This window comes from Copadichromis virginalis, linkage group LG16, assembly GCF_057382275.1.
Source record: "Copadichromis virginalis isolate Kocher_CV1m ecotype Utaka linkage group LG16, C_Virginalis_male_GT1.1, whole genome shotgun sequence".
NCBI lineage: Eukaryota > Metazoa > Chordata > Actinopteri > Cichliformes > Cichlidae > Copadichromis > Copadichromis virginalis.
The window spans coordinates 15901176-15926788 of NC_140633.1; the positions used below are offsets into that span (position 1 = coordinate 15901176).

Below are 25613 nucleotides of genomic sequence, written 5' to 3' on the forward strand. Positions count from 1 at the left end.
CTCCAAATACAATTTAGCAAAAAAAAAATCACAGTGAACAAGACTCATGAGCTCAGGGAAAAAAGACCTGCAGAGATGTGGGAGAAGGTGCCAAAGCCTTTGTAAACTATAAAGCCTGATACTGTTTACAAACTGTAATATTTCTGCATGAATATTGTCAAGAAAAAGTGACAGTTGAGGCTCTTTCATCTTGTCAACACATCTGCCTGACTTTGAGCTGCTTAGATAAGTTTAAGGTGTCTTCTCCTTTTGTTTCAAATGCTCTGTAGAGCAGTTTGTGGCCTACAGAGCTCTCTTCATACACCACTCGATATTCCTTCTCCACCAGTCTTATTGGACCCATGGTTACAGTTGCACATATTGTTGAAAATATGATATTATGACAGAAGTGTTAAGACTTTAAGCTTAATGTCGGACACACACAGACAGATGACAAGTAATACCTGAATCCTTAAGCTGTCGTTTTCTGTAGGAGCGTTCTGCTGCTGGTAAATGTGGCCTTAGGCAGATTCTTTACAAAAGATTTCCCTCATCAAGCTCATGTCTTACTATGATGTAGCAGCTCAGAGATCAAGGAAGCATTTCATCTCTTCTGTTCTAGTTATCATAGCAGACCTAATTTTCCTATCACTGAAAAATACATGAATGGTTAACTAAATACACATTAGGTATGGCAGTTATTAGTGGAGGTGTGTGATGTGGCCTCAGAATTATATCACAATATTTAAAGGAATAATGTGATAATGTTGTTAGAATAGTGAACAAAGAACACTGAACATCTTATCTGCTTTTCCGTCCTTCTTTTCTAGTGATCTGCCACTGAAGACAAACTACCTAATTCAAAATGTGAATCTGATGCCATGCATAATAATGCAGTAGTAACGACACAGCATAGGTCAAACACAAGCAGAAAAATAGTTAAGAAGGCAGTTGCAAAGGAAACGTAATGTAAGTAAAGTATAACATGGCTGCTTAGCACTTTAGTATACCAATAGCTAAATAATGTCACCTTGTAACTCTTCAGTAACCTGTCACATGATAAAATGTAAGTGGACAAATATTTTCTACCTGGCTTTAAGCAGCTTCTTAATCAGCTGCTTAAAGCCATGTAACCACATCAGTAATTTCCATCCCCCGTCTGCTTTTCCTGTCACACGGAGCGCAACTGGCGAGTTCTCCAGCAGTGCTTAGTTGAGTCGCTCATCACCAACCAGTAGTATCGCCTCCTCGCGTTCCATCAACACCTGGTTGTACTTGACGCTGTTATTTGTGGTTTTTAAAGCAGCAGTTATTGTGCGCTACAAAATGTAAAAGTTTAGCATTGTGACATCGTGTTTGGACATTTTTACAGCATGTAAAAATTGATGCTGATATTATTGTGATTGATGTGAAATGGCACATCACTAATTGCTATCATACACCATTATGTCCAAAATGACACATTACAAACATAACTCTGAAATTTGAAACCACTGCTTCAAAGATAAAGGTCATTGCATATAGACATGAGAATATTCCGACTGTTGACCTTTATGCTGTTTCTGTCCTCACTTATTGAGGATAATGACTGGAGCTTTGGACGGATGTGTTAGACAGTGCTGAGGTTGTTTTTGGACAATCCCTACTTCCTGTACAAGGAGTGATATGTACAGAAGTAAGGAGTACATTTATCAGCAAAATAAAAAACAATGAAGAAACAAAGTCTTCTGGAAACTATTCTGATCTTTTTCTCAATGTTGCTATTTATGACACACAATTATAATATGACAGATCAGCACTGGCCTAACCATGGCCAACACCCACTTTTGTAATAAACACATGTACAGGCTGCATTTTCTCACATCATTAAACAAAAAAGACTTACATTATATTCAAACCAGTGGCCTGCAGGGACTCACTGAAAGGCACGCAAAGACAGTTGTGTCTGTAGTTGCTGTCCTGAGAAAAACAGAAACAGTTGCTCATGAGCTCAGGAACAGAAGCCTCTTGATTTGAAACATGACATTAAAATATTCTAATAACAAAGTAAATGGCTGAATTAAAAAGCTTGGCCAGCGTGTGACATGGTTAACTGTGTTAACTTAAATAAAGGGAGAGAGATTGCTTTCTTTTGGTATTCTTCACTGACGTATATTTTTTACATTTTACTCGATGAGCTCTGCTGGGCTTGCGGTGCTGGAATGTGACTGCATTTTCTATCGTGAATAAGATTTGGGCTTATGTGATTTACAAATAATTGCGTTCTGTTTTTATTCACATTTTACGCAGCTGTTGAAATCAGGTTGTTAATGCTTTGGTAGTGGCTGTTTTAGCTTTGCCTTTTAAAACTACATTTTTAAAAGGGAATAACTTACTAAAAACAAGCTTCGGTTGTCTGCAACTATTTAAACTCAGTCAACTAGAACATTGGCAAATGTATTTATACAAATCTAAGAGGTCAGCAGTTTTACTTTGCATTCATGGAGCTCATTGATCTTAATTTGGATACATATTGGAAAGTGTTACAGCTTGACTTTAAGTGCAACACAGTGGAACAGTTGCGGGTCATTGTGACACACAGCAAATTGCGGGTTGCAGTGGATGTAAGACTGTGGACGCACTGGCAGCACAGTAATCTATTTTGATAATCTCCTGCCAGTGTGCTGAGGGATAATTAGCCAGATCGTGCCATCAGATTGGGGCTGGATTTATGCAAGTGCCAGGTGTTGTCTGGTCAGTGTTTGTGTCTCTGTGTGTGCAAGACACAGAGCTTTATAAATGAGGCTAACAATTTAGTCAATATATGGAAACACTGAAGCAGTCTGCAGGCACAGCATAGGCATTGATGAATGGCACTTTGTATGCGTTTGAGTGTTTTAAAAGGAAATTCATGTTAATGTCCAAGGTCATTCAACACAGAAGGTCGCTGTGCAGGAGAGAGAACTTGAATGAAGGCTGTTGTTTCTTTTAGTGGTTTGTAAAGTTGCAGGGATTGATTACTGCCTCCACCTTTTTTTGGTTCACAAATCATTAAATGTTACATATAAGACGGTAACATGAGTGACATGAGTTATTGTGGGGGGTTCAAATATTTTCTATCACAAAAACCCCCTTGAGTTTATTGATTAAACATGCACTAAGCCTAACATCATATTGGTTCTCCAGCTCTTCTGGGACGACACCAAGACATCGCCAGACCAGCTGGAGACATAATCTCTCCACTGGTCACACCTGGCCTCCTCCCAGTTGGACATGCCCAAACACCTCGCCTAGGGTTTGTTCTGGAGACATCTTGCTCAGATGCCAAAACCACCTCAGCTGGAGGCTTTAGATGTGGAGGAGCAGTGAGCCCCACTTGAATGACTTGCCTGTGCCCCATACAATGTACAGTTGCGGGAACATTAGTTTTTATCCAGATTGGAAAAGCCAAACATGGAGTCATTAATTCTTACACAGGTTTCATACTGACCTTTTGCCAGCCAAATCTTTACACTGGAAACCACATTACAGACCCACAAGAATAAAAGTCTAAATATACCATCAGTGCCACTAGTCTGTGTACTTGTCAGACCAAAATATGTTTAATATATTCCATACCTATTGCGTTTAACTTAACTTATGGAATGCACTTTAGGTTTATTTACATCGTATAGAGCTTCCTGTACGTTTGCCTGTCGAGTAGGAGAAGACAGTTCATGTTTTTTTTTTAAACATTTCGTTTAGTAGTTCTGTGATTTTGCTCAAGAAGATTACAATTAAAATCATAAGTTAGTTTTGTTATTAATACCAGCTTGTGCTTTGTAGTTCTCCTTTCACATGCTACAGCGCTCTTGTTGTTTTCCTTTTACTGACTCAACATAACAGTGCCCTCTGGTCATCAAACCAGCTTAATGCAAAATTGTTTTCCCAATTTGGTGTGGGAATAAACGTGACATGCCTGCATTCCCTCTGGGATAAACTGTAACACTGCTAGAAAGACCTTGTTGTCTGCCATAGAGTAAATGCTTTTAGCTGGTTTCAGACCGGTGGCAAGATTAATGAAAAAGATGAGGTCGTTGAATCATACCATATCTAGTTTGGCTACAGCGATCCAAATTTGTGTGTTATAAAAATAGAAGTAACAGTTAAGTAACAGTTTTGAGCAGCTTTGTAGAACAGACGAAAAGTGACATTTAACCCGCCATTATACAAACAATCCACACAGCACTTTTACATATACAGTGAACACAAAAGAATTATGGTTACAGAGCAATAACTCCAGAATGACACAATTAAAGTTTAGTATTTTTATTAAAAAAATAAACCCATTAATTATACTCATCAGGCATTAGCAGAATGTACTCTTCCCCAGAGGCTGCATTAATATTTTAAGGAAATATAACAAAGTAAGACATAATACAACACGACCAGCGGCTACGCAGATTAGCCCTCAGCTGTTAGCCTCCTCCTGGGAAGGATTCCTGTGTTATGCCTTTATGCTGATGCAGCTCTAATGTCAGGCAATTTTGCTGTTCATACCGTGCTAACATTTATGTTTGAAAATATTGCATGCATGGCACTTCTTTAACTGTTGATTATCAAATGTTTTTTTGGCTCATGGAGTTGACATAGTTTTAAGATGAAGAGGCTTCATATTTGCCTCTGGTTTGCTTCCTGTGGCAGATGGCTGCCCCTCCTTCAGCACAGAGGTTCTTCCTGTGAAAATTGAGTTTTTCTTCCCCGGTGTCACAAAGTGTTGCTCAAAGGGGTTCATCTGATTGTTGTCTTCTCTATTGTTGCTGGCACTGCACCTTACAATATAAAGTGCCTTGAGGTGACTGTTGTTGTAATTTGGCGCTAAATAAAATAAAAATGAATTGGATATCATTCTGTCATCATTCTGTGCTAAAGGTCCATTTCAGATGTTACTCAGAGCAGTTTTTTTCCTCCTGTGAATGCAGTTTTACATTTGTTACAAAAAAAAAGAAGAGTCAATAAAGTAGGTTTTCTATTTAGACCTGTGGTCCCCAACCTTTTTTGCTCCACAGACCATTTTTCCATGTCACGGACCGGCCTTTAAGGTGTGCCGGATAAATACAACAAAATAAAATGATACGAGCAAGACAACTGTGGTATTTTGTAAATATAATAATAAACACAAATTCATTATTAGCAGCGACCGCCTGAAGTGCGTCGACAACATTGAGAGTAACGTCCTCCTCTCTGCCCTTAATGCTCTCTGGTCACTATGGTAACGCGTAAATATTTCTTTCAAAATAAGACAAAACTACAAAACAAATATAAATAAACCCCTGAAAAACATAAATTTCACACCCGAGGCTCAACTCTCGCGGCCCGGTACCGGTCCGTGACCCGGGGGTTGGGGACCTCTGATTTAGAGAATGCATAGATGTTTCTTGTTTTACGTCAAAAAAGAATCATGACATTTAGAAGATTAAAACAAAACTGTTGATGGAGTCACACTAGATTGAAGTATACGGAGATATTTTCTTTATTTGTTCATTGTTTGGATATAGAAAACAGTCTGGAAAGAGATTTCTTGTTCATTGGTAGCTCTCAGTTACTGTGACAAGACTGATATTAGCTACAATTTTGCACCAGTCTCCTCGCTGTGTGCAGGTGCTCATACGAGCCTGAGGCTTGTCTTCTGTGCCCATTTGATATAACCAGGTATAGAAATAGTGTGGCAGTCCTTAGTGAAGAGCCAGCTGCTGTAACCACTTTATCTGCTGTCCAAGGCTTTCCAACACAATGAGCTATTGTTCTCTAACCATGTATTCTACTTTTGTCCCGTCTCCTACTAGTCTGCATTTTGTGTCTGCACTTGTTGCATCACAGTCCTTCTTTCATCTCCCGTCTTTGCTTCTTTGTGCTGAATATTTTATTTGTGCTTGTTTGCAAACCAATCCTTCCATTTTACTTGTTTCTTGCATATCCACTTAAGTCCAATCCATTCTCTTAATTTGTCCAGCCTGACCTTTATTACATCTCCTCTTGCCTCCAGCTTTTGGTTCCATTTCTCTGGACTGTTTCTCCATCCGTGCTAGTCTCGCAACGTGCACATGCCGGATTAGTAACGACAGCTACCAACATCAATGTTCTCAACTGTCCATACTGCCCCAGAGCATCACTAGCACAGTCAAAGAGACGCAGTTTATGGCCACTCCCCACTCTGATCTGTCCACCTAAATACCCACTGACCTGTTTTCTGTAAGCTCTTCTGTCCGGCCTCTGCTGACCAATGTAATGAAAAAGACATTCTGTGGCACAGTAAAGTGAATAAAGACAAACAAGCTCTCATTTAAAACTCTGACCTTGCTGCTTATCCGTGTCTCTGTGTACTGGGAGGTGTACGGATATGGGAATTGGAAATCAATGTACCGAATAGGACGAGGCAACGATTTCAACTCTTCCTCTTTTTTTGCCTTGTTCCCTTTCTTTTGTTCAGAGGCAATCACTGCTCTGTTTGTCCTGTCCTTGTCTCTGTTGTGTAGGCTTCCTGTTTTTTTTCCCTGCAAAGAAAAAAATCATTTGTAAAAATCAGAGCAATATTTCAAAAGAAACACTCAAGTAAAAGTACAGTTTCTTTTTGAGACAAGAGCATGCAAAGGATTTCTTGACTGCTACAATTATTTGAAAAGGTGCTTCATATGATAGTTGATGACTTTTATATTTCAGTATTAACAATAATAATAATAATAATAATAAACATTTTTAAAGGGTGCTTACAGGTAAAGATGACATAGTGAAATATTACATAAAGCTGACTGTAGCTACACTGTGATATTTTCCATTCTTCAGCTACACACTGTTAGGATCAGGGTTTCTAAATCAGTTGCTACTGAGTAAAGTCTAGGATCTGCTATTTCTTTGTGATGTTGATGTCATGATCCGGCTGCGTGCAGGGAGGAAACGGACCCAAACGCAAAATCACTAGAAACAGGATTGAACTTTTGATGTGAACTGACACATCGACAGGATCAGGAGTGAGTCTATTGTTTTTAATGTCCATAGAAGCGGGAGAAAAATAATCATTGTAACTCACCACCGGGAGTTGCTTAACATCGTCCATTTTATGGCGGCATCTGCGCCGCTTCCTACGGGAAGGGGAAGTGGGCGAAAACAGCTGGGCCTCCGGCGTGCAGACTTGACTAGGGGAGACAGAGCAACTAAGAAACACAGAACAACAACAAAGAGACACAGACAGCTACTAAATACTCAGAAAACTAAACAGAATACAAGAAAGCCAAAGCGCTAGACTATAGAATAAACTGGGGCAACAAAGAGAACTAAGATCATAATACAAAAACTCAGAGACACAAGAAACTCAAAGCACTGGGTCACCGACCCAGGACCGTGACAGTTGAGTTCAATTCAGTTTTACTTTCATATGAAAGTCGCTTAAATAAGCGTCTGTGAGTCGTTTGGTACCGGGCCGCGAGAGATGAGGCTCAGATGTGAAATTTATGGTTTTCAGGGTTTTTATCGTTAACTCGGTTTCCCTGGGTCTTTTCCCGTGTTGTAGTTTTGTGTCTTACTTTGAAAGAAACATTTACGTGTTACCATAGCGACCAGAGAGCATTAAGGGGCAGAGAGGAGGATGTTACTCTCAATGTTGTTGGTGCATCTCAGGAGGGCGCTGCTAATAAAGTTACACAACCACACAGTGAATTTGCGTTTATTGTTATATTTACAATATACCACAGTTTTTGTCTTGGTCGTATCATTTATTTTGTTGTATTTATCAGTGACACCTTAAAGGCCTGTCCGTGAAAATATTCTCTGACATTAAACCGGTCTGTGGAACAGAAAAGGTTGGGGACCGCTGGCTTAAATCACCTTTCTTTCCCATTCTGATGCTGGGTTTGAAATTTAGCGGTCGTGTTGACTAAAGTCAACACTGAAGTCAACACAACCTGTTTGAACACATCTGTTCACACTGCCTTATTCGCTTTAGTGCTGATTTTACCTGTTGTCAAGTTCTGCTTTGCAATTTTAACTTATTTTATGTATTTTATGACTATTGCTTCTTTTATGAAATTTCCCCTTGTGGGACTAATAAAGGTATCTTATCTTATTAATGTTGTTCTTTTGTAAGGTGACCTTGGATTTTTGAAAGGCGCTCTCAAATAAATTGTATTATTATTATTATTATTAAAGTCAGAGAATTGCTGCCATGCGATGTTGATGAGCAGGCAACGAGCAGTAGAATAGGCTTACCCAATGAAGCGAGTGTATTTCCAATATTTAAGGAGGAGAACAGTTACTATTAGCAGACTTCTGTTACAGTATATTATATGTGTACAAATGAAGCACTACTTGCCGGTTGAGCACCAAAGTAAAGGAGTGTACAGCAGAGAGGTGGCCAACTCTGCACTCCATGCCAGTTGCAATTACTGCTATCATTTTAGCTCCAGTGGTTAGAGCTCATTAGAAATCAGAGACAAGCCATTGTCGGGACCTTTGCACATGAACTTGCCAATCAGTCTGACACAAAGACAGAGGCAGGAATTCAAAATCCCAGCAGGGCTCAAAACAGGTGTGTGTGTTTTTCAAATTCAAATTCAAATTTTATTTGTCACGTACACAGTCATACACAGTACGATATGTAGTGAAATGCTTGGACAACTGCTCGTGACCTAAAGAAAACAAAAAAGGAAAGGCTATGAATAAGATAGGAAATAAATATGAAAAATTAAAAAGGGTAAATTTAACTAGGAAGGAATAAAATATAAATTAAGGTTAAAAATGAAATAACTGTACAACACAAATTAGAATGAAGGGTAAATTTAACTGGGAAGAATAAGATAAAATATATAAATTAAAGTTGAAAATAAAATAACTGTACAACAAAATACACAATATAGAACTATATAAGAATGTATGAAGAAATCTAAATATAAATAAATATATACACAATAACAGCAGCTGTACAAGTATTAACCGGAAATGAAGAATATAGTGACCAGTGTTGTGCAAAAACAATGTCCAGAAAGTGTGTGTGTGTGTGTGTGTGTGTGTGTGTGTGTGTGTGTGTGTGTGTGTGTGTTGTAACAAAAGGGAAATAACAGTATTTCTATGTTAGTTCTGCTGCCCTCGGCCTCTCCACTGCTCAAAATGCTCAAAACGTTGAATATTTTCCTACCAGTGAATATTTTTCATGTCCCAGGTCTTTCTTAAGCCATGCCTCAGATTTGTTGAAAGGAAAACAGATTTTCCACCTTTCCCTGGAATATCAGGAGTACCAGGAGGGACTTCTCTCCCAATCCTAATTTTCCAGGTTGACTTATGACTGTTATGACTGTGTACATCCTGCATGTTGATGCTTCTCATTTTGACCTTCAGCCCATCTGTCTTTGTCTTTCTTCAGGACCCCTCAGTGCAAAAGGTGGGCGGAGGCAGGAAGAAGACGGTGTCCTTCAGTAGTATGCCCTCTGAAAAGAAGGTAAACTGGAAATAAATGATCAAAATCAGTTTCACATAGATTAAGCAGAATCTTAAAGGGAATTCTGATTATCTCAAGGGAAGTTACATTACAGTTACATTAGGGAAAACAATGCCTGTAGACTGCAGTCAACTTGTGATCTCCTTGCCTGACCACTCAGTCCAGTCACTGTCTTCACATTTACTTTGGTGTGCCAAGACCACGATAAAACAGGGATTATACAGCAATCAGACAGTCAGATGGCTATTAGTTTTCCCTTGAACTGGCTCAAGTAGGCACTTATATGCCACCTGTTTGCAATAATGGTGATAAATATCAAATCTATTGCCGTCTACATGAGACACATGGTGCTGTACCAGAACCAAGGGCGTGTTGCCACTAGTGACTCTCAGCCACACACTGGGCCATAAATTTGCTGGTGTTGCAACTGATGTTGTAGCTGTTATGATGAGCCGATAGAAGGAAGCAGCGACACTCCTCTGTGAAAACATCAAAACTAACCTGGCTGTCGTCAACTGCATCACCCACAGTTAGAAGATGTTACTGTAGATGAATGAAAATGAAAAAAGATGTGTCCCTCCCTGTAAAGAGACTTACAGATGTGGGTACCATTTGAAAAAAAAAGGGGGGGGGGGGGGGGGGGGGTAATGCTGCTGCTCTGTAGGGAAGCAGAAAAATGTGTTAGGCTACTGTACTGTATTAGTATTACATTTAGAAATGATTTCATGTTAAATCATGAAGGTTATGCCAAGAAAGAGCATTACATATCCAACTTTTGATCAAGAAGGAAAGAAGTTCAGAAGGTGTTGCACTGTCTTTTTGCAGAAAGCATATGATACGGTACCAACTGTAGTACTGCTGAATAAATCCAGGACGCAGGGATGTATGTGAGGGTCGAGGCTCCCTTGATGGAGCTGGGAGGCAGGATGAAAAAGGAAGACAACAGACAAAGTTCATAGATGAGACACACGGCCCAGTAGAGGACATCATGAAGTCTTTTTTTGATTGTCTGGTCACAGACTTTCACACCAGTGTCCTGCTGGAGGTCATTTCAATAAGGAGAGATCATTACAAAGAATGAACATGATTTATTAAGAGACAGAGTATAGATAGGTGTTTGGCCCATCTCAGGGGAACAGAATCCCAGCTGTGAAAGGGATTAGAGCAGGGAGAGCAAGGCCGGGAGAAGGTGATTGGACACAAACAACTTTACAGCGTGGGAAAGTGGGAGTGATAAGGCTTAGATTTAGCTGGCAGCACCTGGGAGCGGACAGATGTGAGACCTTATTGAACTTAGCTCAGGCGGTGCTCTTCCTGTTCCTCCTTGCACAAAGCAGCTGATACTGGTGCTGCTGATATGTCCATAACCCTTGAGCAGGACCAGTCTCCTATCTGTCCAGCTCTCCTAGAGTAACTGGCTGCCTCCTACTATAGCCTCCATGCTCTTTTGACTGTGCTAGGAGACACAGCAAACCTGCCAAAGGAGAAAGGAGCTGCAACCTCTGTAGGGTCGAGGTATGGCCTCATTCTACCAATAGCGAAACTAACCCAGCTAAATGCAAAACCAGTGAAGAAACATAAAAGTCGAGGGGGAATAAATGTCAGCTGTCTCCACCTGTAAAACCATTCCTGTTTAACAATTTCTTCCTTTTCCTTACCAGATTAATATCCGACACAGAGACATTAATAGGACATATTCCAATAAATTGAAAGTATATTTTGTCTGGAATAAAGAAAATTCACGTGTGGACAGTAACGTGTTTTTGGTGATTTTAATTTCCAGGTCAGCAGTGCAGCTGACTGTTTGGCGTTCATGCAGGGAGGGTGTGAACTGAAGAAGATCCGGCCCAATTCTAGGGTTTACTGTCGTTTTTACACACTGGATCCAGACTTGAGCTGCTTACGCTGGGAGCCATCCAAGAAAGATGGAGACCGGGCTCGGCTTGACGTTTCCAGCATTCGTGAGGTCCGCACTGGGAAGAGCACCGAGACCTTCCTCCACAATGGCCCTCTCTCCGAACATCTGGCTGAAGAAGCAGCCTTCTCTATCATACATGGAGATGACTACCAGGTAAGAATGGAAAAAGAAATGTGTGTCAGCAGAAGAACAGTGTCAAAACATCTGTGTATAAACATATAAACGAAGAAAATCACTAGTGTACACCCAGCCATTAAACCAGTTATCCATGTTTCCCTACAGTCTCTAGACTTGGTGGCATTGTCAGCTGATGTGGCCAACATCTGGGTAACAGGCCTTCGTTACCTGCTGGCTCATCCTTCCATCGTAGGAGGGGCTGGGGGAGGTGTAGCAGGAGGAGGACCAGGTGAAGGAGGGGGGGTGGCCGTTGAAGGAAGCCTGGGAAGCAAGATGAGGAGCGAGTGGCTGACAGCAGAGTTTGCCCAGGTCGATGAAGATGGCTACGGGATCGTGTCAGAGGACGTAGCAGTCGCCACCATCTGCAAACTGTGCCCTGGTATCAAGGAGGCCAAGGTGACAAATATGTAATACCACAGAAACTTGACTTGCAGTATTAGATATGAAGCACCACCAGTGCATAAATGTATTCTTATCTGAAGCTGTATTTTCTTTGACTTAAGAGTAACAGTAAGCTCCAGCTACACAGACAGAGTTAGAGACTGCCTTCAGACATTATCAGAGCAGCACAAGCCAGATTTCCTTTGGAAGTTGGTGGAGACCAAAAACCTAGCAAAAAGAGAATTATTTTTGGTTCTATAATCAAGGATATGATATCAGATGACTGCTAATATTGCTCCATAACTGTTGGCTATACTATTAGGAAAGTGAGGGTCAAAACTGTAGAAAAACCACAGCTGCTGTTCACTAAAACTGAAACTCTAGTGTGTTTGTGTTGCACATTAAATCTGCAGAATTAAACAGAAAATATGGAGCCTGATGATCTTTAAATCTTTGAACAGAGAAAGTTGAGAAGGAGGCTGTCACACAAAGCTTACTGACTCAAAAATAACTGGAACATTTGAGTTCTGTCATAACGATTTGCTCTAGGTTTTATACCCATAATGCTAACCCCCAGAGCTGCTGAGATATTGTGCATTAACAGAACTTACACATTGTAAAAAACAGCATCATCATTTAAGCTCTTTGCAATCAGGACTGCATTTCAGAACGACATGTTCAGCTACAATCACAGCTAAGTGATGTGTTTCCAAATAACATTGATTGGAGCAATAGGACATTTAATCCCTCTTGATGACGGATTTGTGGCTGTTCTGCTTTTCTCTTTTGGATTGCTGTTGCCTCACGCAGGACCGCTCCTTCTCCCTTTCCCTGCCTCGTGCCTTATTTGCTTACACACAGACTAAGCTAGGAAACTTAGAGAATATAAATGTCTGCACTGGCACACATGGGCGAGAACACAGAAGATACAGAAAGGAGAATTCAGAGTAGACAGAAACGATGGCTACATTGTGTTATATAATTGAATGTGGCTCGCTTTAATATCCTTAATGAAAAAAGACAAGTAAAATGTAATCCTCTTTGCCAACTTCACTGAATGAATGAGACATAATAACTGAAGTTCTTGCTTAATTAACTGTCCACACTTTCCTATTTTCATCCACTTCCGCTTTGTTTTTCCTCAGGTGCGTCTCCGTTTCAAGGAGATCCAGCGCAGCAAGGAAAAGCTGACCTCCCACGTGACACGTGAGGAATTTGAGGAAGCCTTCTGCGAGCTTTGCACACGGCCAGATGTCTACTTCCTAATGGTGCAACTGTCCAAAGACCGCGAGTGTCTGGACCCTCAGGACCTCCGGCTCTTCTTGGAGACAGAGCAGGGTTTGTCTCTGGCTACCACTGAGGGCTGCTGGGAACTATTGAGGCGTTATGAGCCCTCTGCTCAAGGCAAGGAGAGAGGGCTGCTGGGTCTGGATGGATTTGCCCGCTACCTGCAGTCTCCAGAATGCCAGCTGCTTGACCCAGAGCAACTAGGGGTTTGCCAGGATATGAACATGCCTCTGTCCCACTACTACATCAGGTGAGTCAAACAGATCAACATGACATCTTTTAAAAAAACAAACAAAATTAAAAGGGTTCTTTTTCTGAACCAGTTAAAGAAAAAACTAGGAGTGCACAAACAAACAAACAAACAAACAAACAAACAAACAAACAAACAAACAAACAAACAAACAAACAAACAAACAAACAAACAAACCAGAAATGATTTCTACACCAGAAAATGAGGTGAGCTGTTAAATGTACTGTATATATAAGTATAGTTATGCAAACCCCCTGCAAATCTGATGGGCTTAAGAGTACATCTCAACACCAAACAAATACCACAAGGAACACGTTTTAGTTACAGGTGCGCAAAACATTTCAACATTACTCTGTCCAGTGTAAAACTCGCAGCTGTCATGGTTCTGGGTCTTTTACATCGAAGTATTCTGTTTGATTTACTTTTACTTCATGTGCTTCTTTAGTATTGTGAGTCTTTAGTGCTTAGTTCCAGCTTCTGTTTTTATTAGAGGTGATGTAATTCTGTCTGTTTCCTGTTTTACAAAGTCTTACTTGCAGTGTGCTCAGTTTGAATTGTGTTCAGCTTTAAGGTCAGTTGTGTCATGCTCCTAGTGTGTTCCAGTGCTTTCTTGATTGTAATTAGTTTTTGTGTTCTGGATGTCACAGGCGATGAAGACTCGTATTTTGCTAAAAGGTTAGCAAAGGCGATTTGACGCAAATTAGCATGTTGTCACAATTTCAGTGGGATTGCAGGTGATTTTCTACTGGAAATGTACATTGCCATTACAGGTCAAAACACCTGGTGAGAAAGCAAGTAAACATTACTTTAAGGCCAAGGGGCTTACATGCTATATGTTTTTGTGGAATTACATATTTGTTATGTTTTTAGACGAATGAAACAAGTGTCCCCACCTCTGAGGTGAAGCTAGTCAGAACTAGTCAGAGTGTATAAAATGAGCAGCCAGTTTGAAGATCTAGAAATGGCCTTTAATAACACCATAGAGCAAAATGTGCGTTGTAAAAATGTTGTAGACTGCATATTTTAACACATTATCATGTATACTACTTTAAATTTTCATTTAAAACCAGTTAAAGCCACATTGTTACACTATTACATCATGTCTGTATGCCACTCTGAATTAATTCAGGGACTGGTTGCTTTTTCAAGGCTGGCTGCTGTAATGTGGGTTGTATTCAGTGGCTGAGAGGAGGAGGCAGAAAACTCAGCAGGACAGTCAAAAACTCACAATGACACTGGTACTGGGAATTCCACAGTGCTTGTCCTTCAATAAACACACTCTTCAGCAAGGCCCGGTTGCTGCTGTTGAGTGGAGACACTATCCCAGCTTGCATCCTACATCCTGCTACCATGTGCTGGATATTCTCTGGGCACCTTTGCACAACCTGCAACTTGGGTCCTGTTGGCTGTGGTAGACTCCTGCTTCTGTGGATCAGGTGCTCTGCCTTTTCTAGCCACTGGTAGAATGTCAGGCACTTCCTTTGTCTGTCAATGGTACATCCCATGCAGGGGATTGGTCATTCCTCTTCCTCTTTCTCATCACCCGCTGTTTTCAGTTGCCTGAGGCACTCTTGGAATGGCTCACCTTGGGGGTGATGTATTTGTGGATGTTTCATGTTTTGGCTCTAATCCTTGCTCTTGAGGTCTTGGACTTCGTGTGGAGCTCCACGCATTGTAAGGAGTTCTTTTGAGGAAATAGATGCCACTGATGGCATCCATCTCCTCCTCTGCCTCCTTGGCTCTTATTTCTACCATTCAGCTAGCTTTCCAGTACCTGTCTTTCCTTCTGGAGGTATTTGGCTGTGCTGACCTTGCACCTTCATCATGCTTCCCTTATGGACAGCTCCAACCCTTTACCTTCCCTCTATTTGCAGCCATTCAGCTACACTTATCCAGTCCAAATGACATCCAAATGTCCTCACTGTAGATCCTGGTGAGGTGGATCAGTCACTCCTGGCATGCAGCTTGATGCCATCCATGTCCCAGAAGTGTCTAATGGACACTAAACTTCTTAATTTATATCCCTATCAACTTTTTGAAAAGAGCTGATTGAGGGGATTACAACATAAGGACCCGAAGCACACTGCGTTGCAAGTCTTTATTTTCAGTGTCCTTCATGCTTTTATCAGAGCAGCTTTCCAGTTGCCTTCTTCCCTCCACACCACAGGTCTTGGCAAATAATAGGAAAGGCATGACCAGGTGATGAAGAACAGCTGTGTGGTTCAGCCTCGACTGCTCCACCCCTCCCATGCAGATGAGCCACACACCCTGCCACAGAGGCAAATGCACAACAGCAGTGGGACAGTCCATCACCTTGGTATATTTAACACTTGATGGTAACTTGTGAGACTGCCTTGGAGTTGGCCTCCAGCGTTGTCTCCTTTTGAGTTCCTGATGAGCACTCCAGCATCCGTGTGTGGGACATTAAATTATAGACTTTCCTAGGTGGTGCTCAGGTTGGTCTGACAGGTTTTAAATCCCTGGTCTATGGCTCTATTGGCAAGGACCTGGTGCTGGTGGAAACACTGCACTTGCTAAGCGTCCCAGTAATGGAGTAGCGTTAACGCTCCGAAATCATGACTGCCTGTTAAGCCTTTAGAAAGTTTGATTTCTGTATATTTTTCCCTCTTGCCTATATTTTTCAAGAAAAAGATCATTGAACATTGAATTAAATGTTAGTAATATTAAAATGACACATGATTTGTGTTGCTGAATGATTTATTGTTGATTTGTTTTTCACCCTCAGCACCTCATACCGCTCCTACCTGTTGGATGACCAGGTCCATGGAAGAGCAGATCTTGGAGGACTGATCAAAGCCTTGCAGTCTGGTTGCAGATGCCTGGAGTTGGGAGTAACTGATGGCCCAGAGGGGGAGCCTTTGCTCGGGGTTGACTGTGGGCCTGATATCCCACGACACCATCATCATCACCATCATCATCACCACCACCATGCACCAGTCACTATCCGCTCTGCTCTGGAGGTGGTCAATAAATACGCCTTCCTGACCTCTCAGTACCCTCTTTTGTTGTACCTGTGTCACCGTTGCTCCCCAGACCAGCAGCACACCATGGCACAGAGCTTGAGGAAGGTGTTTGGATCACGCCTTTACACTCCAGAAGCCCTGCCGGTCAGCCTGGGAGGACGAGCTACAACCTTACCCTCGCCTGAACAACTTAAGGGACGCATTGTTATAGTGGGGAAGAAACTCCCTCCAGACCATGAAGGCTGTGATGGGGAAGTGTCTGAGGAAGATGAGGAGATAGGCGGAGGTGGACCTCTGGCAGGAAGAAGAATGACAATACCCGGTGAGGAGGAACTGGGTGTGGTCTTGGTGGTGCCTCCACCCTCTCAACCTAGGAAGCTCCGTCTCCACAAAGAGCTGTCAGACCTGGTGGCTATTGCTCGAACTGGAAGTCGTAGCTTCTATGCCCAGCGAGCCAGTCACAAGCAGGCTCAGCAGCAGACTCCCCCCAGTAGTCCATCCTCTCCCAGCACACCGGTGGCTCCCGAGCTGCCTTACTGGACACTGTGCTCTCTAGGCGAAGGAGAAGCTGGACGGCTGACCAGTGAAAGCCCAGAGGACCTTGTTATGTTTACCAAGCGCACCCTAACCAGAGTACGACCCAGCTCCGTGCGTCTGGACTCCAGCAACCCTAACCCACAAGGGTACTGGAAAGGAGGAGTCCAACTTGTGGCCTTAAATCAACAGACCCCTGGCGCAATGTTGGACCTTCACCGAGGCCGCTTCACACAGAACGGAGGCTGTGGTTATGTTCTCCGACCTGCCGTGATGCGGGATGAAGTGTCGTATTTCAGTGCCCACACGCAGGGCTGCGTGCCAGGTGTCCCACCTCAGACCCTTCGTATTAAGGTCTAGATGTTACTCTGTTTTTCCCCAACATTACATTTTTCATTCTGTCGCACTAACCCTCTGAGGTGATGAGATGACTCTAACCTGTGGCAATCGGGATATGTACTTTTGCTCTCTATTCGATTCAGTATCCTGTGTTAGCCCTGCATTAGTGTGTACCCTGCCTCTCGCCCTATGGTAGCTGGAATGCAGGCAGTTAGTGGGGTTAAGTTTGTTGATGATCCTAAATTGCCCATAGGAGCAATGTTTGCCACAAGCAAAACCCTTTTTTATGAGCATTGTAACAGAGATTAAATTAAAATAAACTAGATTACATTACATTGTTCAACCCTCTAAATCAGGGGTCTCAAACGTCAAAGAGCTGTGGGACACTGCTGGCACTGTCATCCTCATGTGAGAGCCACTTTAGTGTTCAAGTAGTACAAAAAAACAAGCAAACAAAGAAGACATCCACAAATATTTCTGAAAATGCAGTGTTTTGTTTGTTTTTTTGTAAGTTTCAGATATTCTATAACAAGACAAAACTGCAAACGTGAAAGCATTTTTTCTTCTCACTCTCAACTGAAGCCTTTCATTGAACTACCAGATAAACAAATTGGTACCCTCTTTCTGGCCGGACACGTGGCAGCACTATAATTATATAATTTTAATTTTGTTTGTATTCAACAAAATAAAAATGCAGACATAAGTGTACACATTAGTTTGTGACTGCCAGTGAAAACTGTTTTCTCTACAAATAACTAACAACAAGTTTGTCCTCATGTTGCCTTCACATTAAATCATTTTTTGCTTTTTAAAGAACTTATTTTAACATTGGACTCAACAACAAACAAATCCTCCCTCACAGAAAAAGTCACTTCAAGGGCCAAATTGCATTATATTTCTTCAGGTCAATATACAAGCAGGGGTGACGTGGCCCCTGGGCCGTGAGTTTGAGACCCCTGCTCTAAATACACTAAAACGCAAAAGTGTAAAACAAATTTAACATAAGCTGCTTGTGTTTTACTCTGCAGATTATCAGTGCCCATAACCTACCCAAGCCCCAGGGTTCAGGGGCTAAAGGAGAGGTTATTGACCCATATGTGGTTCTGGAGCTGCATGGAGTACCAGCTGACTGTGCTGAGCAGCGGACTCGCACTGCTGCTCAGAACCAGGATGACCCACTGTTTGATGAGACGTTCGAGTTTCAAGTAAGTTATGTTACTAAATTATGAAACTGGCTGAAATGTTTGCTGCTGCTCTCTATTTATTACATTTTTTGGGAATATAATAGGAGTGAGCGGCTTCATTAATAACAGTCAACAATATTATATATAATTCATGTAATTAAGATCATTAATAGATAGTTCCCATTTTTATTGAACTGCATTTACCTCTTGATGTGAATCAGCTGCATTTTAACCTAAACTTCATGTTTCCTCTGGGTAACTTTCTGTTGTCCAAACAATGTCTCGATAGCAGGTATGTAGGCTAAAATTGGGATTCTTTAATTTAATTGACATCTAAACACATCTACAGAGCCATACTTAAAGCAAAAAGTCAGCATTTCCAGGCTGGCATTGCATCCATGACTGGCAGTTTAGTGCTTAAAACGATTACCTGCTGTTTGGAAATGGATGTTATTCACTTCGTCATATGGCTTACACTTTCAACCAGGCAATTTTTTTTCACCATGATGAAGCAGCATGACCTCTGTGACCTCTGTGCCTAAAAAAATGAAGCCGATGCAAAACAGCGACAAAATCCTGATATCCCTCTAATGATGTTGGTAAAGTTGTCTTTTCAGTTAGTTTTTGCTGGGTGGAATCAAAATCATACAGTTGGAGTGACCTTTTCACTGATATTTTAAAAAGATTTTGGTGCACCATTAGGATAACAGACCTTCTCCCAGGTCACATTATTTGAGTATATTGAGAGTTGCACACCATTGACTATACAGCAAACACTGAGAAAGCCATAGTTTAAGCCATTTACATAACCGCTTCAGCGCCTTATAATAATCCTGCTTATAGACTGCATAATATTATTTTGATTTTGTAGAGAAGATTGTTTGGGTTGGTTTTTCCTAAAAAAAGAAAGTAAGCCTGGAGACGTTTAATGGAGCGCAGGATGCTTCAGAGGTTTCAATTCAGTGAGATTACAGTGAGAAAGAAAAGGAGTTTGAAGCATGACATGATCAAGAATCATCCACTAATCTGGTCCTGTCCAGACTCCGATTTTATTTCATAAAGTTGCATTTTAATGTGCGATGTGGTGTGTCCTAGATTATGCATTGATATGAAGAGGAAAATGTCAACACATAAAGGAGTCTCATATGATTTCAGAGAGGTTTATGTCTGTTCTTATTTGGACTGCACCTGCTTAAAACTAAAGTCCAGAGTGCTTAATTGGAGGAGAGTCAAGATCAAGATATAAATGAGATAATATTATGTATTATGCACTTATGCATGCAGTGAATTTATCATGGGAGATGGTACTTGATGACTGGCTGATGGCGCTTTTTTGGTACCTTTTGCTGACAGCGGCTTGCATTACTGTGTCTGAGCTATAATCATAAGCTGTCGCCACGGATATGTGCTCTGCAATCACACGATATACACATGTGTATGTAGCTCCCTGCAGACATAATGTACGTCCTTAAGGACTGAAAAAGAAGGACATAATACCTGTAATCAAGAGACAGCAATTGCACTCTCTTTGGCAGGAGATGACATAAAATGAGATTTGAGAACGCATATGCATGAGATGTAGCTGTGTCCCATTTAAAATGATACCTTCATCTGAGTGCTACATTAGGCAACTTTGGTGGTGGGCCAGCCGTACACAATGTTATTATCCTGTTAGTTTAACGCTTAGACCAAAGTTCATTCTGGTGATCGACAAGAGATCATTCTTCACAACGAGGCTACGAACAGCTTCAGTTTCTTTCTTTGCTGCTCACAGTGAGCTGACAGATAAATGGTGAGTATATCAACATCTATATATCTATATATCAGGTCTTCAGCTGGACTTTATTTATCATAAATATCGACAGACGATTTATGATTCAGTAACAAGTCTTTAATTAAGGGAAATCACCATGCCGACATGGCTACACATCGGTGTCAAGTTAAAATGAGCTTAGATTCAGGTCTTCAGGAATCAAATGAAGCCCCCTCCTGCACCGACATTGGTGAGAGTGTAAGTGTTGCTTTGCTTTTGCAAACAAAATATGTTGCTATGGTTGCTAAATGAAGCAAAAGGTTAACCAGAATTGTTAGAGAAAACCACTTCCCCATGTCCCCATGTGCTGCCAAGAACAATAAAGCAGCGACTACTCTTAGCTCAACTGCAATTTGCCTTTAATTTTGCCATCTAAAATTGTTATATGTCATATCTATAATAGAAAATGCAGCATTATGAAGCCTTAGTGTTCTTAAGCCTGAATTGAGCTATTTTTGGATCTTCTGCATACTCATATCTGCATTTCATGGCCAGGTGAGACAAAAGTCTGACTCCAGTCTTAACTCAGTTTTGTTACTACATTTTAGTAAGTGCTGCATGTGTACTACGACATACCTACAACGCCAGTATCAGTGTCTTACCACACACTAACCTGATCTTGGCTGAAATCATGTGAGTCGGCTTGTTTGGATTGATTTCTTATATATTCCTTTTCTCACGGTTTTCTTCATGAAATGACAGTGTTCACAAAAACATGAACAAACTGAAATAAATAGAGGAGATGCCATACTTATCTGGGCCAGTATTGCCATGATAAGCCTATTGTTGCCAGCTGATTTTGACAGTGAATGACAGATAAGGTGGTTTAAACCACCTAAGGGGAACAAAACTAGGAAAAGGAGCCTGTTAGAGAGTCACGCAAGGCAAACAGTGTCGAAAATCATCTTATCTGATGCCCACATGGATCACGCCTGACCATAGAAACAAGCTGTATGTTTGCAAAATGTGTTGGGGAATGTTGATCTGGTGCTGGATTCTGAAATGTCCAAATAGTTGTTTGACTCTGTTTTGAGCAGTTCTTTTATTTGTCTGATTTGTCCATGTAGCAACTGTCAAAAGGTTTGCTAAAAACTGAGGTCAGCTGGTTTGAATAATGTTGGAATAGCATTTGACATGTTACACCGTAGCTGTCTGTAAAACCAGAGCTGGGCAATGAAATAAAGCTGTATTTGAGATTACACTCTTTCTTGATTTTTCTTGCTTTCTGTCCACGATGAAATTACTCACAGCAGTAGTGGCTTTTCCCTTTTTGTCATCACTGCTAAAGACTTTATTGGATTTGTCACTGGACAAAACTGACCAGGGGCTCTATGCTTACAGTGTACACTGCCAGAGTCTTTAGTCTCATTAGCATTAGAGACTGTAACCCAAAACTAAGCAAGGAACTGAAGGGCAGTGCGCCATGTAACACACATAAGAAATTCAGGACCCTACTAACATGCAAGCTGGCCTTCAAGAGCAGCTGCTCACAATCAGACACAGTTGATTTCATGGTGTGTGGTTAAGTGTGGTGTCAGCCCTTTGCTCTCGTATGTCTTAATAGAAAATTTCAGGCTGACATTCACCAGTCGTGAGTACTGGGGTGCGTTTCATTTGTCAGAAATCCAACAAGTGAAAACATGTTGGTAGAAGCTTTTTAAAAAAAAAAATTCAAAACTTGAACCCTCTCATTTTAAAAAGTAGTAATGTACAGTACATTGTTGTAGCTGTTTATAGCTAGCTAGTGCCTAACTGTGTATAAGTGATGTAAATTTAATTATCAGATGATGAGCACAAGGCTCTCAGCGTGCCCTGTTTTTGTGTTACTACTCTATAATGCACCAGCTACACGCGCACCCTTCAGGAAAGTGGAATTCAAAGAAGTATAACATAAGTAACCATTTGTCCTTGGTGTCTGCATTTTAGCCACAAGCTAAGCATGCATTATTTGAGAAACTAGACAATTTCTATAAAATCAACCCACTGAAATTTATTCTCATAGGATGGCCAATGCAGGCAAAGTGAGTAACTCCATGTGAAGAGGCTCTAACAAAGCTGTAGACGTCATCTGCAGGGCTGGAAGAACCTCCTGTGGGGGCTGTTTTATCAGTAGCTTTCTGTTAACCCTGTGAGGCTTAGGTCATCAGTTACCCATACTTCATCCACCCATTTTCTTCCACTTATGCTTTTCATGGTCGTGGGGGCGCTGGAGCCTATCCCGGGGTACACCCTGGTCAGGTCGCCAGTCTGTCGCAGGCTAACATATAGACACAGACAACTATTTGCACTCACATTCACCTATGGGCAATTTAGAGTCTCCAGTTAACCTATACTCACTAGGTGCATGTCTTTGGACTGTGGGAGGGAGCCGGGTGGTGTTTCCCAACCACTGTGCAGCGGCACATAGGTGTGCTCTGGTTCCTCCTGACTAGTAATCTAAGCGATCGGGGTGAGTAACGGGCAGAACAATTACATTCTCTTCCACTAGAGGGCAGTACAACTACCTGCTCTAATTAAATTGGTTGCCAACTGCCAGTAAAATAGAAGAAGACGAAGAAGAAATTACATAATAGTCATGCTGCGAGTGAGACAACGCAGCGCATAATAGCAATAGATAAATATTTTAAAAGAAAAAGTAGTCAGTCTGACCTGGATCCTGGAGAAAACTCCGACCCAGATGAAGGCCCTAGCATGAGTGGTGATCAGAAGAAAGCAAAAAAGGTATACTGGGGACAAACCGAGCCAATTCTACTTTACCTGGTGTTTGGGGGAAAATAATCAATATGCTTTTGTGACATTTTTGTTTGGTGTTGTGCCGTGTGATTTTTCTAATGTGAAATATGTGCTGTGGCTGAAAAAGGTTGGGAAACACTGATCTATGCTCCTGCCCTTTAAGACCCTGCACTCTTAAACTTAAACTTTTTTCTGATTGGCCAGCTTCCAGAAGCTTGCTGAGGGGCATACCTTACAAACCAACACTGCAAAGCACACACCTTACCCTCACCTCAACTCAATGCCTAATTTTTTCCCATGATTGTTATGAAAATATTGTAACATTATTTCAGCAGAAAATTAGAAAAGATTTGTTCATTTCATTTAAAAACTATTTCCAGGCCTGAAATATGACTTATATGGTATAAAAAAATCTAACTAAAAGAAATATGAATGCATTATTGCGAGCATAATGTAAGCATGGACGCTGAGTCTTGCGTTGAGATACTGTCCTGTGTCTTATTGTCTGGCTTTGAAGAAGAGCATTTGGTTTGAAACTGATTGAATTAACTGTCAAAGCTCTGCTCAGCCACAGGCATGCTGCTGAAAAATTGAGAAAGTTGAAATCAGAGCGAACGGGATTAGAGTCATCGTTTCATGCACACGTGCATGCGCACACACGTGCACACACGTGCACACAGACATGCAAACACTGTGCTGCTTGTCTATGCATAAAACTAGTGCTTTTATTTACACCACTGAGACATAGTAACTCCCAGATCAAAGCAAAAGAGACACATTCATAAACAGTTTGGTCATTGTGTAGTTGAGTTCCTTCATCCTAAATGATTCTAAATTATTCTAAATGTTGCAAAGAAAACATTTTTAGGCAGTTCTATTCACAGCAAGGAGAGTGAATGCATTAAAAGTGCTCTATACTGTTTTATGGTTTTTCGTTGTCTTTAGTGATTTAATTCAGAATGTTGTCTTGATGTCAGTAGACAAGTTATTTCATTATCTAATAGTTGCTATTTGGTATCTTATTAAAGAGTTCTTAACACACAGTTTCCATTCTGACATAGGTGATCCTAAAGCCTCTTAGTTTTAGCTTTTTCTAAAGACGCTAAAGAAAAGCGTCTGGACTTCTTTAAGTTGCTTGAAGACGTTTCACCTCTCATCCGAGAAGCTTCTTCAGTTCTACGGTCAAATGGTGGGGAGTCCCAGATTTAAACCTAGTGGGAGTATCCCCCCACAGAGGGACAAAAGGACCCCCTGATGCTGAGTCTTGTCCTGTGGAGGTGGCTCTTCTATGCTATGCTACATAGAAGAGCCACCTCCACAGGACAAGACTCAGCAGTCCATCTGCATCTTAAGGATAAAGGACACTCTTTCGAGGATGCCAATGTTCACATTTGGGACAGAGAGGACAGATGGTTTGAAAGAGGAGTGAAAGAAGCCATCTATGTCCACTGTGAGCGACCATCTTTGAACAGAGGCGGGGGTTTACGACACCAACTCTCTGCCATCTATAATCCAGTTTTGAGATCCCTTCCCAGACGCCTTAACGCCCACTCACATCCTGGGCCATCTGACCTCAGGAATTCGCATGATAAGGTGGGGCCAGGTTTCACAATGAACTCACCCGAAACCCTGGCTGATTGGGACCCACGCCCAGTTTCACACCTTGGCTCAGGCGATTAGAGGATCATCAGGGGGTCCTTTTGTCCCTCTGTGGGGGGTTTCTCCCACTAGGTTTATATCTGGGACTCTCCACTAGGGCTGGGCGATATATCGAGTTTTTTAAAAATATCTATATATTTTCATACGAGATATAAGATGTGACAATATCGTTTATATCGATATAGTCTATGTTACGTTATAATTATACTTGTGGAGCCGCAGATTTGCCTCTCTTTCGTCCACTTTTGTCTCCACGCAACGTTACTCTGCCTCGCCTCTCCTTCACTGAACACAACTCCGCCTCCCCCATAGCTTCACCTGACAATGACAAGGCAATGACAAGATGAAAGCGGAAAATCTCCGTTAGCGAGTTACCGCGGATGGCCCCGTGCGTGGGGCTGGACGGCGTCAACGTGTTAGCGAGCTAACCGCGCTAACGAGCTAACCGTGCTAACCGTGCTAACGACGTGCAGCCCCTCCCTAAAATCCTTTCATTTTCTCAAAACTCGACAGTGCGCCTTATGTATGAATTCTGGTTGTGCTTACTGACCACGAACCGATTTTATGTGGTACACAGCGCTCAGCAATCTGTCAAAAAATGTTTTAATATGACTTTGCTAAGCTACGGAGCTGCACGGCTTGATGTCGGAGGATTACGGCTACCGGGGAGGAGCCTCGCGGAGTGATACGTACTGTGTGTGTATAAGGACCACAAATGGCACCTGTTCAGAGACGTGGTGCAGCTGTGAAATCTGTCTCTTTGTTATTATGCTCAGCGTCTATTAGTTTACATTTTGACTGCACAATTGTGAGCTTTTTGTTATGCACAAAAACAACATTTTCTTTTATTTATGGACCATGATTATTTAATAAATGCTGATAATTTATTTTTGAGTAATTTCTTCATGTACATCTACGCTGTATGTAAAT

At 41.5% G+C, this 25613-nt stretch overlaps 1 protein-coding gene across 1 annotated transcript in view; it reads left to right on the top strand.

Annotated features, from left to right (window-relative positions):
- plcl1 (phospholipase C like 1) overlaps window positions 1–25613 on the top strand; it is a 131136-nt gene that overhangs the window by 71792 nt on the left and 33731 nt on the right. The window contains exons 2-7 of the mRNA XM_085435566.1: window positions 9350–9424; window positions 11208–11495; window positions 11625–11915; window positions 13046–13437; window positions 16184–17309; window positions 18323–18499. Of these exons, the coding sequence (XP_085291692.1) occupies window positions 9350–9424; window positions 11208–11495; window positions 11625–11915; window positions 13046–13437; window positions 16184–17309; window positions 18323–18499 (2349 nt within the window). The remainder of the gene's footprint in view (window positions 1–9349; window positions 9425–11207; window positions 11496–11624; window positions 11916–13045; window positions 13438–16183; window positions 17310–18322; window positions 18500–25613) is intronic.